The 13894-nt window shown below is 35.5% G+C and overlaps 1 protein-coding gene across 1 annotated transcript in view; it reads left to right on the plus strand.

Moving 5' to 3' along the window:
• LOC145248061 (NEDD8 ultimate buster 1-like) overlaps positions 1–13894 on the plus strand; it is a 65128-nt gene that overhangs the window by 8894 nt on the left and 42340 nt on the right. The window contains exons 4-6 of the mRNA XM_080109822.1: positions 500–661; positions 9933–10053; positions 12338–12417. Coding sequence (XP_079965948.1) covers positions 500–661; positions 9933–10053; positions 12338–12417 — 363 coding nt within the window. The remainder of the gene's footprint in view (positions 1–499; positions 662–9932; positions 10054–12337; positions 12418–13894) is intronic.

Below are 13894 nucleotides of genomic sequence, written 5' to 3' on the forward strand. Positions count from 1 at the left end.
AAATATAACTTCAAAATTGCAACAAATTTTCAGTTTTAGTTATATAAGACAAGGCAACTTAGGCATATGCTTTTTCCAGATTTTAAATAAACAATGTGAGGCAGCGTGGCTTTTTAGTTTTGTGTGACTCAAATAGTTGTCACAGAAACACTAAGATATTTTTAAATTTCAACTGATTAAAAATCAATGTGGCATGACATACAAATTTGCTCACTAGATGAAATAGTCTTAATCCTGACATCAAACCTGTCATTCTTACTTTTTGTTAACTCATGTAATCTATATGTTAACATAATATTAATGACACTTGAAATATACAAAAATCTGATTTGGTATATCTTTCAGAGTGTAGTCCCAACGAATTGTAAGATGTGCTATTGCATTTCAAAAAAGAAGTTTAAATGATTCCCAATCTTATTTACATTGCACAAGAATTGCTTTGCAATTTTTGTTTTTATTTCTTGTAAAGATATTTCATTTGTGAACTTTGATTTTTCAGGTTTCTCGTCCAGAAAGTGTGGAAATAAGTTTACAGCAAACAGGTTTAGAGTTAAGGAATCTGGTTTCTGATTTGTGTGGCGTTTCTTGTGATCGAATCAAACTCATCATTTCTGGGCAATTGGTCCATGATGATAAAGACCTCATTTCACAAAATGTTAAGGTTAGCAATTGCATATTTCTTTTTTAAAATGTTTTTTCTTTCTTTCTTTCTTTCTTGTACATGGAGGGAAACATTGGTCAAAAGGAAATTCTTCTAAGATGAAAATATTTTTGTAGGAAACAATATAGAATTTTATGCTAAAAAAGAAAACTAGGCGCTTCTATAAAATACTGAACTTCAAGTAAAGCAATGCTACCTATGCAATTGTCATGTCAGAAATAGTAACATATCCAAGAATTGTGAAACACAATAAGGTAAAATAACTATTAATGAAAAACTGTTTTGGTAAAGTTCATATGAGGAATAAATTTTGTCTGACATTTTGAATTATGTTCGTCACGTGACGTAAGCAACAGAACTTAATTATCTCCCCTGTCAACTTATCGCTTTTTTAGTAAATGTAGCATAATGATTTCACTTCCTTTCACAAATTTCTTTTTTAATTAATAATTATTTTTTCTACCTTATCGTTTTCTGTAATTTTTGGATATGTTACTATTTGACCCTGACAATTACTTAGGTACCAGTTGTTTCACTTGAAATTTTTAATAGAAATTATCACTCTCGCAAACAACCCCGTGTTTGCTTAACGTGTAAAATGACAGCAGAAAATGTAGAAAAGAAAAGACAAGCATAATTTTGTTTGTCGCTCATTAGTGAACGTATGCCATTAATTTGCATATGTACACAATTGGTAACTGTCAAAAGGACAAATTCTAAAGCATTGAAGGTTGAGTTGAGTTTTTTGTTGGACAACTTAGAACGAGAACAAACGATGGAAGATACAAATACATAAGGATTTATTGCAAGTTGAGGAAAGAAAGGAAAAAAGACTTTTGTGTGTTGTATCAACAAGAGGACGTTTTGACGCCGCTATTTTTTTTTTTTTTTCCCTTTCCATTTTATAAATATTTATCAATATTTTGTTCATTATTATAAACGTTGAAAATTATTCTTCCGACAATTATTCTTATTTTCAAGACCCGAAAACTTGTGGAACTTTGTGCTGACAGTTTCCAATGCTCAAATCAATAGGAATATCCTGTCTTTGCTTTAATCATCTTTTATTCTATTTAACTGTTAGTGCACGTGTCATGGAGAGAGAGAAGAAAGAAACAGAAAAAAAGCAACTCGTGTTGTTTATATACTTAACAGCATTAAAACTTTATACTTGCCATCCTGGGTCAATCAGTTAGTATGTGAACTTGAGGATAGTGGTTTAACCGCACCAGTGGTATAATTTTTTTTCATTTAATTTTGTCTCAAAATGAATTTAAACATTTCAAATTACAAGATTAAGTTGATTCTTTAGTTTTACTTTTTTATGAAATCTACATAATTTTTAGAACAGATATAACCTCATCTTCTCTCATATATGTGCAAAATAGCAACTTTTATTCAGGTAATTGTATGCAATGGATCATTTGCACTTTAGTACCACTAGCATCTTTATTTTTTTTTCTGAAATGACTGAGAGACAACATATACTTTTAAATTGCAAACCAATCATCAACTCTAAAGTGCCAAGCTATAATCCTCATAAGTTTGTATGTGGATATGTCTTTTAACCAATATTTGAAATATGGTGCGTATATATAAGGGCTCCTTCAGTCTTTAACAGACTATGGATACCCACGAAGAGGTGCCTGCGCATTAAATTTTTGTGACCGGAGGTGCGCAATCTCCAACCACACCTCTCCTTAGTCAATATTGTTTAATACCAGTGGCTAGTGAAGTGTATGTACAGGATGACTGGAAACAAATGCCGAGATAAGCGGAGAGCTCATACAGCGCATAGAATTCCCAAATTGTCACAAATCTGGTACTAATCAGGCTCAATGTTGCTTAACTTCTGTGATCTGACGAGAACCTGTGTGTCAATGCGATTATGCCGTATAATGCGTATATATAAGAAAAAGTAGTTAATAAAACATGTTAAACACTTTGGAAAAGAGTTAAAAACATATTTAATTTTAAAAAGGAAACACTAAATAATGATAGTCCTTAATCTGCGGAGTTTCGAAGAAATACTTTCCTTCTCATCAGAGGGTAAGATTTAGCAAAATGCGGGATCGGATTTTGCTTGCAAAAATATTAAATGAAACTACAAGTAAGTCATAGATCTTACTTGATAACAAAAAGTGAAGCAGAGGGAATAGGGTTAATAAAAAAGTGATTCCACGTGAATTGACAGTCTGGTGAAGGGTAAAATTTCCAATGACGGTAAAATCCAAAGATGCAGAATCCAAGAAAGTTAATTAAAATTCCATTCGCACAAGTAAAATCCAAGGGAATTGCGTAATTGGAAGATGATCCAAAGTAATCCAAAAGGCAGAAATTCGTGGAATAATTCACAAATAGGTACAAGGAAAAGGGAAAAAATTCCAATATATTATTAAAAGAAAGATAAAATGTGCGTAAAAAAGAAATGGAACAAATATACAGCTCAACTGTCGAGGCAAGATTGAATTAAAGAAAATGGGTGAAGAAGAAAGAAAAGAAGGAAGGAGAAAAAAAAAGTTGAATGGTATTTGGAATAATTTTAAAATAGAAAAACCAATGTCAAGATGACCCAGATAAGATAACGTTAAAGGCGCCAAAAATTTTAAGCAAAAAGAGGTCAGCTGAAATTTACAAGTTATTATTTAAAAATTGAATTATCAACAGGAGTTTTTGAAGGACCACTAAATGAAATAAGAAGAAATATAAAATAAATATGTACACATGTAAATACATGCATACATATATATGAATAGATACAATTACACACACACACACATATATATATATGTACACACATACACACACGCATACATAAGTAAATAGATGAATAAATAAAAAAAAAAATGAAAGGGGAGAAAGATGCCGGTATCTACACATTCCGGATAAAGCAAGTAATATGTAACTATGTAAGTAAATACATATAGTAAAGTATAAGTAAACATACATGCAAAATATAAAAGTGTAGGTAGATTAATATATTGATAGATAGGAATATTTGAACGCTAAAAACGGAAATTACAGATGAAAAACTGGCCAAACAAGGAAGAAAAAAGAATTACAATAAAAAAAAAGAAAAAAAATTTTAAAGCTGTAAAATATTAAGAAAGTATGTAGAGAAAACGGTAATGTTATAGAAAAGAATATATATCTGAAAGGTTAAATTAATGACTATGTAATTTCAAATTTACCATAATTGAATTTGGACTTATGTTTGCAGAAAGAGATCAGTTCGTTTTTAGAGTTTATTATATTGCTACTTTGAGGGGAAGTAATTATAATTATAGCTTCGGTTGTACAGAGGCGACATGACTTAGAGCCTGGAGTATAAGACTTAACCTTTTTTCATACATATATCGGTGCTACTTCAACATTAATTAAGAAAAGAATATCAAACCACATTTCTTCTTTTAACAACCAAAATTCTAATAATAACCAAGGAACTTCTCTAACCACGTTAATTAAAAAACTGTGTAATAAATTGCGAACAGACGGGCTTACCTGACAAACGCTCGAGGTGTGCATTCTGCAAAGTGGGTACGTCCAAAGAAAAATGGCAAGATGGCGGCGGCCGGTTAATATTGCCAAGTAATCATGCAAAATCTCGTGTTCTCTCGCACACACGAGAGTTCAGCTTTGCATAAAAACGGGTCACTGTGAGCAAGAAGCGAGAAGGAAAAACGTAGTCAAGAAAAGACGACGCTTCTGACGACTGAGAAGAAAAAAGAAGAAAAAGAGCAAGAAGTAGAAGAGGAAGAAGAGAACGATACATGAGAAGACGAGGTGTGTGCGGTTTTTAGTAAATCGAAACAGACACAAAAAAAAACTCTGATTACAAGCTATCTCGGCTTTGGTATGGAGAAATTTGACATCAGATTAATTCCGGAATTCGATGGCTCCCCCACTGGTCCCTCGGTGGTCGAATGGCTGGAAAAGGCTGAGCGCGTTTGCCGGTTGTGCAAGATTAAAGACCCAGCTATGGTTATCCCATTGAGACTCACTAAAGGGGCTTATGCCGTGTACCAGCAGCTAGGGGAGGATCCGACCATGGAGCAGATTACACAAGCGCTATACGGGGCATTTGGTACAGACCCTTTTGTCGCCTGGAGGCAGTTTTCCGAACGCCGACTTGGGCCGGGGGAGACAGTGGATGTCTACATGGCCGACTTGAAAAAGCTTGCCACTCCCTTCGGCGGTGCAAGTGATCGCATATTGGCATGCGCCTTTTTGTCGGGACTTCCGGATGAGGCAAGTCGACTGCTGCGAGCATCGTCAAGACTCACTGAGATTGGATTGGAGGAGTTATTGGCGAGAGCACGAAACATCTTGAAAGACGATCGAGAACTAGTCTCCGCAGCTGTTGACACTCTAGACTCGCCAATGAAGGGTCTACGATGCTATACCTGTGGTGGCCCCAACCACTTTTCCAGAGACTGCAAAAGCGGTACAAGGCGCACCCCTAATTATGGAGCACGACAAGTAATACGGTGTCACCAATGCAATAAGCCAGGCCACATAGCGCGGAATTGTCTGGGAAACGGGCAAGGGGAGGACGCCGCAGCGCTAGCACCCTCCCCAACGCGGCATTGAACAAAGCGCTGCCTGCAGTAACAGTTCAAGTTGATGGATGTGAACGTTCAGCGCTGGTTGACACCGGCTGTACCCAAACCCTTCTTCGAAAGGAATATTGCGCCACATGGAAGAAACGAAGGATCCCTGTACTTACTGTCGGCCAAGGCTCATTGGTGTGTTGTGGGGTCAGCGTTGTTCATATCAGCATTGGCAATGGCTCTCCGGTTGCTGTGACGGTGTTAGTGGTCGATGGGGAGCTGCTCGGATATGACCTTCTCCTTGGAATGGACGCTATCACACAGCTAGGCGGAATTACTGTGAACGGCGTCAGTGATGTGAGCTTCTCTCGACCAAACAAACAAATGTGTGCAGCAATCACTCTCGATGAGCCCGACTTCCATGCCGAATACGATAAGGGCACAAACACTTGGACAGCGTCCTGGAAATGGGCAGGCGACCAGCCACCAGTGTCATTGCGGAATCGACTTACAGAGTATCCTCCTCCTGCGTGGCTTAGGGGACAGTATGAGGCAGAACTTCAAGTGTGGCTGGATAATGGCTGGTTAGTTCCATACCCAGAGGATGAGCTTGGGCCCCCGCGGGGGCTAATTCCCCTGATGGCTGTCAGACAAGAGAACAAGCAGAAAGTTTGACCTGTTCTTGATTACCGGGAACTTAATGAATACGTTGACCCACACACTGCGGGGGCTGATGTCTGTGCTCATAAACTACGGGAGTGGCGGCGGCAGGGTGCGGAAGCAGCCATACTGGACTTGCGAAGAGCGTACTTGCAAATACGTGTTGAGAAATCGCTGTGGCCGTTCCAGACGGTGGTGATCAAAGGAACTCGCTATTGCTTGACCAGGCTAGGATTCGGCCTGAATGTAGCCCCTAACATCATGACAGCAATCATGCAGGCGATCCGGCGTCAAGATGAAGCGGTGCAACATGCGACATCGTCGTATATAGACGACATTTTTGTCAATGAGAGCCTCCTGTCTGCCCAGGCGGTCAAAGAACACTTCGAGCACTTCGGATTGTCGTGCAAGGAGCCGGAGCGGCTACAGGACGGGACGAAAGTGCTAGGACTGCAGGTGAGCGGAAGTGCAGATGGCCTTCAATGGGGAAGGAGTGGTGAAATCCCGGAAATCCCATCTACCATCACACGTCGGAGCACGTTTTCCATTTGCGGAAAATTGGTGGGTCACTTCCCTGTGTGTGGGTGGCTCCGAGTGGCTGTAGCGGCCATAAAGCGACGGGCAACTTCTATGTCAACTGGATGGGACGATGAGGTGCATGATCCTGCCCTGCGAAGCATGCTGGTGGAAGTTGTGGCCAGAGTGACCAATGATGACCCTGTACGGGGGAGCTGGTGCGTCGATGGGAGTGAATTTACAGTTTGGGTAGACGCCAGCTCACTTGCCCTTGGCGTTGCTCTGGCGGTCGACGGAAGGATAATAGAAGATGCCTGCTGGCTTCGGCCGGAGAATGACGCCAAGCATATAAACCTAGCTGAACTCGATGCTACACTGAAAGGAGTCAATCTAGCGCTTCAGTGGCAGGCTAGAATCCTTCACATCATCACGGATTCCACGTGTGTGCATCGGTGGATGACCAATGCCTTGAACGGAAAAGCACGTCTGACAACGAAGGCGTCGGCCGAAATGTTGATCCGGAGGCGGCTTGCTACCCTAACCGAAACCACTAAGGAATACGACTTGGTCATAGATGTGACACTAGTGCAGTCCTGTTTGAATCAGGCGGATCGTCTGACCAGAGTGCCACGCCGTTGGCTAGACCTGCCAAAAGCTGAGCATCGCAGTATCACTGTCCAGGTCTTCATCATCAGCAGGAGGGTCAGTACTTTGAAGGCTACCACTCTCAGTGTCGCTGTGCGTTGAAGCCGTCATGAACCAGAATGATGGGTCGCTGGTCACGGATTCAATTTCACTATCTTCGTCAAGCGGCAGCTGCGTTTGGAATACTGATCTTAAGTCTTTAATATGACGAGGTACTCCATCAACTCGCACCGCCTGCGGGCTGATCACTTCAGTGACATGACCAGTTCCGTAGCGAGTCGTGCACTGGCCTCGGGGTTTTTTAACCCAGACGACATCTCCTTCTTTTATGTTCTTTTGTGGTGGCTCCGGTTCGGGTAGTGAGCTGCTCTCCAAACCTCTCACCCTGACACGATATGTATGTAGCGCGTTGGCTGGCGCGGTGGAGGGTGAAACATCGTCCTTAGGGGTGACGTTGTACCAATAGACTGCTTCAGGTACCGTACACCCCTTCCGCGCTGCGATTGTCTTAACCGTTCTGTGATTGCGCTCAATAATCCCGTTTCCACTGGGAACATGGGCACACCGAAAACGCAGATGGACACCTCAGCCATCTGCAAATTGTTTTTTTTTTATTATTATTTAAAGAGTTTTCTTTTAATAAATTCTGTTACCAACATTTCCCAAATAAATAATATAAAATGGAAAAACAGCATTGCTGCCTTTGCTACTTAACTCATTCTCTGAATTTTTTCAGTCAATTTACATTAAATAGATTAAATAGGTTTCAGTATTACTCATAACCAACTGATATATATTTTACTTAAACCATGATTAAGAAAAAAAAAAAACATTAAAAACTCTAAGTTATGTCAAGTTTCATCATACACAAAATCTCAAAATGAAAATTAGGTTAGGAAAATATAGTCGCCATCCAAATTAGTCAAAAAAGAAGCTAGCTAAAGAAGAATGATAACTCAGTATTATTAGCATGTCTTTTTAACTAGAAAATTATGAAAAGATGTCATCATTTTTACTTATCTAGCACATTTCCCATTCTTTATAAAGATAGTGACTCTTTTCTCATCAATTTGGCATAAAGCATTCATTCTAAATCAGCAGGCCATAACTTTTGCCTGTTTATAACAGATTAAAAGTCTAGTAAGCATAATAATAATAATAATAATCTGAAATCTTAAGGAAAATCATTATATGGAGAAACCAACCGACATAAAATTGCAAACGCAAATCACACAGAAGTTACAATAAAAATAGAACAATATCACGTGAACTCAGGGAAATTAAAACTGCAAGAAATTTCATAAATTGCTCCCTCTTCCCCCAAAGCAATAACGACAATACTCGGCTGATATTTAATAAAAGGAGGATAGAAAGACTGAGAAAGGAGAACACTAATCAGACCTCTACTAGAAGGGTACAGGAAGTACTGGGACTTTGAGGAGACTTATTGCCACTCAAATCCCAGAAAAGACCAAAGTTAGTGCCAGTGAGAAATCAATAGAAAGTGGCTGTTGCAATTAAACAACGTTATTTGCAATGGTTATCAAAGAAGGTGGTATGTATTGGAAATTTGGGGAGACTTGTTGTCACTCAGATTCAAAGGAAAGTTATAAGTGAGCAGTCACTGCTGATGGCTTGTGTGAGAACTCCTTGGGAGAATCTAATAAAATGTCTTTATTTAATAATATATACAAATACAAAAAGTTGCTTCTCCAGAATTCAGCCTCCCCCTATGAAAAACAAAAAGAAAAATCTGTATGATGTATGTATCTTTGATGGAAAGAAAATATTGTACACAAAAAGTCACCTAAATTGATCTAGTAGTTTTAATTTTGTAAAGAAAATCTTTAAGCAAATTTCAGTTTTTCTAATGACTTCCGCCCCTCATCATGTTAAGACTGACTTTTTAAAATTTTGCAAGTTTGAATTATTTTGACTTATCCCCATTCTTCTTTCAGACTGTTTTTAAGATGGCATTGTGAGATTGTCACTCATAGCCATAAAATTTGTTTTTCTTATTTCAAGATAAAACTGTTTAATCAATTTACATGATTTTTGGTATACAATATTTTTTTTCCATCACGAGTATGTACATCATACAGATTATTCTTTATTTTTGTTTTTTCAGGATAGAGACTTCAGGACAAGCACCTACAAAAATATACTCTCTGCTCACTCCCTAATTTACTTATCCTTCATAATAATAAGAAAAACATATCAAATGACAACAGCAATATAACAACAAGTAGCAAGCAATATACAACAACATGTGGAAATTGTGCACTCCTCACCAGATACTATAATGTACACATGCATATACACATATAAACACATGTACATTAGGTACCTCCAATGTGCACCACAAATTTAATCCCCCTATATGTAACATAATAATAATAATAATGTTATCATCATAATTTTTGTACCATTTAAAAGAAGCTTAAAATAAGCTAATAATATTTAAAAAAATATTTTTCAACTTACGAAAATAATGAGACTAGAATCGTGTTTACATTATCAACACCTTAAAATAACTTTCACATGTATTGATTATTTCAAAAGCATAAACATACATATGTTTAATAAATCTAGCAAAAATCAACTAATGGTCAGATTTTCATGAAATTTCTGATACTTCACTGCACTTACTTATAATGCTTCCTATAATTCTGGCTCTTTACGTCCTATGGCAAGTTGCCTTGTCTTGGGTGAATCAAAATTAAAAAAAAAACTGCAGTGATAGTGAATGATTTTAAGCCATCATGGGAAAAAAGTTTAAAAATGAGAAGGATTAATAACGTTGTCTTTGCACATCAGATTAAACTTTTCTTGAAAGAAATCACTATTTCTCAGTAATTATCCTGATTTGATAAACTTTTATTTTTTTAATATTTATTCAGTGTAACAGCCAAGTGATGGTTATCATCTGCCCTGGGAAGGAAGTTATGAAGATGGAAGAGAATTTATCAGATTTGCAAAGGTCGCGAAATGAAGCAGAAATTTTATCGTCCAAAGTTGAAGGTAAAATTTTTTCTGTCAAAATTGGAACCACATTTCATTACAAAACGTCTATGTATTATTTGGATTCTGCAGACTACTGTTCTCATCTTGAGTGTCATTTTCACAACGTTTTGGCCAATGAAACCCCCGATCTTCTTCAGGTGTATCTTATCGAACTTGGAAATCTTTCTGTCAAGCTTGACAATTTGCACAGGATTTTGAATGGAACCCTTGATTATATCAACAGGGGTAGTATGCTCTCGTTTCATCAGTCATGACTGAGTAGAAGTTCTATGTAATTCGCTATTGTATTTTGAGTGTCTCCAGGACTGAGGATTGAACCTTCAACCTCTAGAAGAGTGTAACTTATAACAGAATTCCCGAGTTCAAAAAGCTACACCCGAAGGTCAGAGGTTACATCGATTGAAACATTATTAAAATAACATTCAAGATGAGAACAGTAGAGCAAATAATATGAATAATTCTGATTGAAAAAATTCAGAAAAAAAATTGCTTTTTGTTTTAATTTCAACTGAAATTTGGCATTAATTTTATATAATTTGTGCATTTTCCCCCCTTTAAAAATCTTTTTTAACATCTACTGATATAGCAGTCATAAATAACTTATTCTCTTTCTCAGAGAAATGTCCCTATTAAACGATTTGGTTAAACACTGATCAACCAACTTGCTGAGTGTATTTTTTCCATCAGTCTCAAAGAGGACTATTTCAGCTTCTTTGGGAAAACATGGTTGGTCATTAGAGACATTCCTGGAAGCAACTAGGAAAGACGTCTGCTTTATTTTGTTCCTGTCCATTGGACACCCAAGCACTGACTATCTTTTCCTGAAGATAACTGCTCACAGATTTTTGACAACCTAAAGAATTTTCTAACATTTCCTTTTATCACTATAACACTGTCCAACTTTCTACAACCTATACCAAACAGTATAGGTAATAAAATAAACCCTTTTGGTGGTTGTTATTGTTATAAAATGCTTGTTTTTTTCTTTCATTCAATGGTTTTCATTATGTACAAATGATATTATATAACGAGTTGGTGTTGACACCCTCTGCTAAGATGAGCACATATCATCAAATTGCATTTAATGTGCGTTTTTTTTTTAGAAATATCAGTGCTTGTTTTTTTCATAGGATTAGTGGTAATGTAATTTTGAGATATATATATATATATATACATATACTAACTTTTCAAATTAAAAAGTATCCAAAAATTTGGAGTACTAACTGCTCTAAAAGGTAAGAATGGCCAGGAAATGGAGGATCATTATACATTAAATTTATATGCGAAACTGATCTCCCTCTTCTCTAAATTCTAAATTATTTTGTTGTCATTTTTTCTTTTTTTCTACCAAGTTTTTTAGAGTATTTACACATAATCGCCTAAAAAAGTAGAATTTTTTTTTACTTGGCAGCTAGAAAGTCATTTATGACTACAATTTAAGTTTGAAAGTCAAGTATATTTGAAAACAATATTTCTTGAAGGAACCACTATTATATAAAAGAACTACAAACTACATTAATTTTAAGCAAAAATTTTTTTTTTTTCAAAATAAACCTGTAAATATAATTTACAAAACTCATTGATTTTAAAAATAATTGACAGCCGCTGCTGCTGCTTCAGCTGCTAATTATTAGTGCTGCTATTCAAATTGTTTACTTTCACTGAAAAGTGTTTGAAATTATGGGAGAGAGACTAATTAAAAACGGCTGGTATCAAAAGAGAAATCAACACCGAATTATCATTAAAAATAATAAAAACATTAATTTACTTATTACTTGGATTACAAAAAATATCTAGAAAAAATATTTGATACCTGTCATGTTAAAGTCTTATTCTAAACACGACAAAAACACGAATGGACCAGTTTATTTTGTTAATAATAAGTGAAATTGATGTTTTTCTAATTGTTTTCCAAAAATTTAATGAACAAAATTCCTCATAAGCTTTTAATCATTGGTTGGGTAAAAAAACAATCTGATGCAAAATGGCCGTTTCATAAGGTTAACATTTTTATCATTACCTTTTTAAAAACTCTTCAAATATATCTTGTAGATTATTATTTATTAAAAACATATGAAAGGATATTCATTTCTGAACAAAATGGCATTTGTAGGACTTTGATGCTTTGATTTTTAAAATATGACTATTTTAATAGAATTACTTTGAAATCTGTAATCATATAAAGCGTTTTATGGTTGATAGGCATTGTTAAATGAATAAACTTTGAGTAATTGTTTTGTTAGTAAATCTCTTGATTTCATTTTAATATTATTCATTTTAGATCGTCCTGATGATATTCCATACTTGGAAATTGCTGACCAAAATGGAAGGCCACTCAAATTACCCAAGGAAGAGAAAAAGGTAACATCGATATATCTTAAAATGATGAAAAAAATTAATTTATATATATATATATATATATATATATGTGTATATATATAAGATAGGTATATTAATATAATCATCATCAGTTTAATGTCCATTTGACATGCTGACATGTGTTTGAAGGCTTTAATAAATTGACTTCCAAATAAAACTGGCCAGGTCTCTATTTATCCTTCTTTTTTTCAGGTCCATTTTTATCACTTCCTTCCATGTTTTCCTTGGTCTTCCCCTATGAACTGAACCTCCTACCACAACTATTCTACATCTAATAATCTAAAAAATTTCATCCGTTCTTCTAATGTGACCATACTAACAAGGTCTCCTGTTTTGTACACATATCTCTATACTGTCCAGATTTAATCTTTCTCTGAGATCTCTAAGGATGCCTTTAAGATTCATTATACATCCATTGTATCATTCTCATATCATTTCTCTCCATGCAACGCATGTCCTCAATCCTTACAGAGTTCACTTTCATACATCATCACACTGCATACACTTACCTCACATATTTGTGTCTTTTTAAAAATATCCATGACGGATTGCAGCATAACAACTCAATTACAATTTCATTCTCTGAATTCATTCGATTCTTTTAGAGTTTCAGGTTTGTTGATGTAAATTTTTTCTTTGAGATATCCCCACAAAAAACATTTGTTAACAGACTGAAAATGGAAACCATTTAAAAGATGTTATTTTTCATTAAAAATTAATTTTTAGTTTTGTTCCTTTGTGTAAACAAATCTCCATTGTCTTTGTCATATTATGTTAAAATTTCATTAAGTTATCATCAAAAATAAGGAATCTATTCAAGTTAAAAATCCTTCAGTAACTTCTTGGCCACTCTGTATAAATGATTAATAAAATATGTTGAATATTCTGCCCAAGAAGGCGTTAGACACTATATACAAGTGTATCTCCAAGATTATGAGCCAGGTTTTAAAAAGCCAATACTCAACTGATAGTATCAATATATATATATATATATATATATATATATATATATATATATAAAATATGCATCAAATGTGCTTGAAAATCGAATTACAATGCAATTTTACGAAGATAAACAGATGTTTTACTTGTTTGAAATTTATAATTTAAATATATTTCGGAGTTACACTTCATCCTTAGTATTTTGCTTGTTTGTTTTTTTTTTTTGTTCTTCTTTCTTGCCATGTTGAAAAGTTGGAGAAAGAAAAGTCAGTAGTAAAGATCCACTCATTGTCTCTTAGTGGTTGTATTTTAAAATGTCGGGGACAGTGCGTTAGCTATACGAGATTAACATCAGGGGTGTGAGTTCCATTATAGAAGCGTTGATTGAATTTGAATAAAATAAAATATGCACCAAGTGCACTTGAAAGCCAAATTACAACACAATTTTGCGAAAACAAACATTTTACTTGTTTGAAATATATAATTTAAATATATTTCAGAGTTCAACTCCAGCCTC

The sequence above is a fragment of the Euprymna scolopes genome, chromosome 26 (assembly GCF_053919585.1).
Source record: "Euprymna scolopes isolate OS-2025 chromosome 26, ASM5391958v1, whole genome shotgun sequence".
Classification (NCBI taxonomy): Eukaryota; Metazoa; Mollusca; class Cephalopoda; order Sepiida; family Sepiolidae; genus Euprymna; species Euprymna scolopes.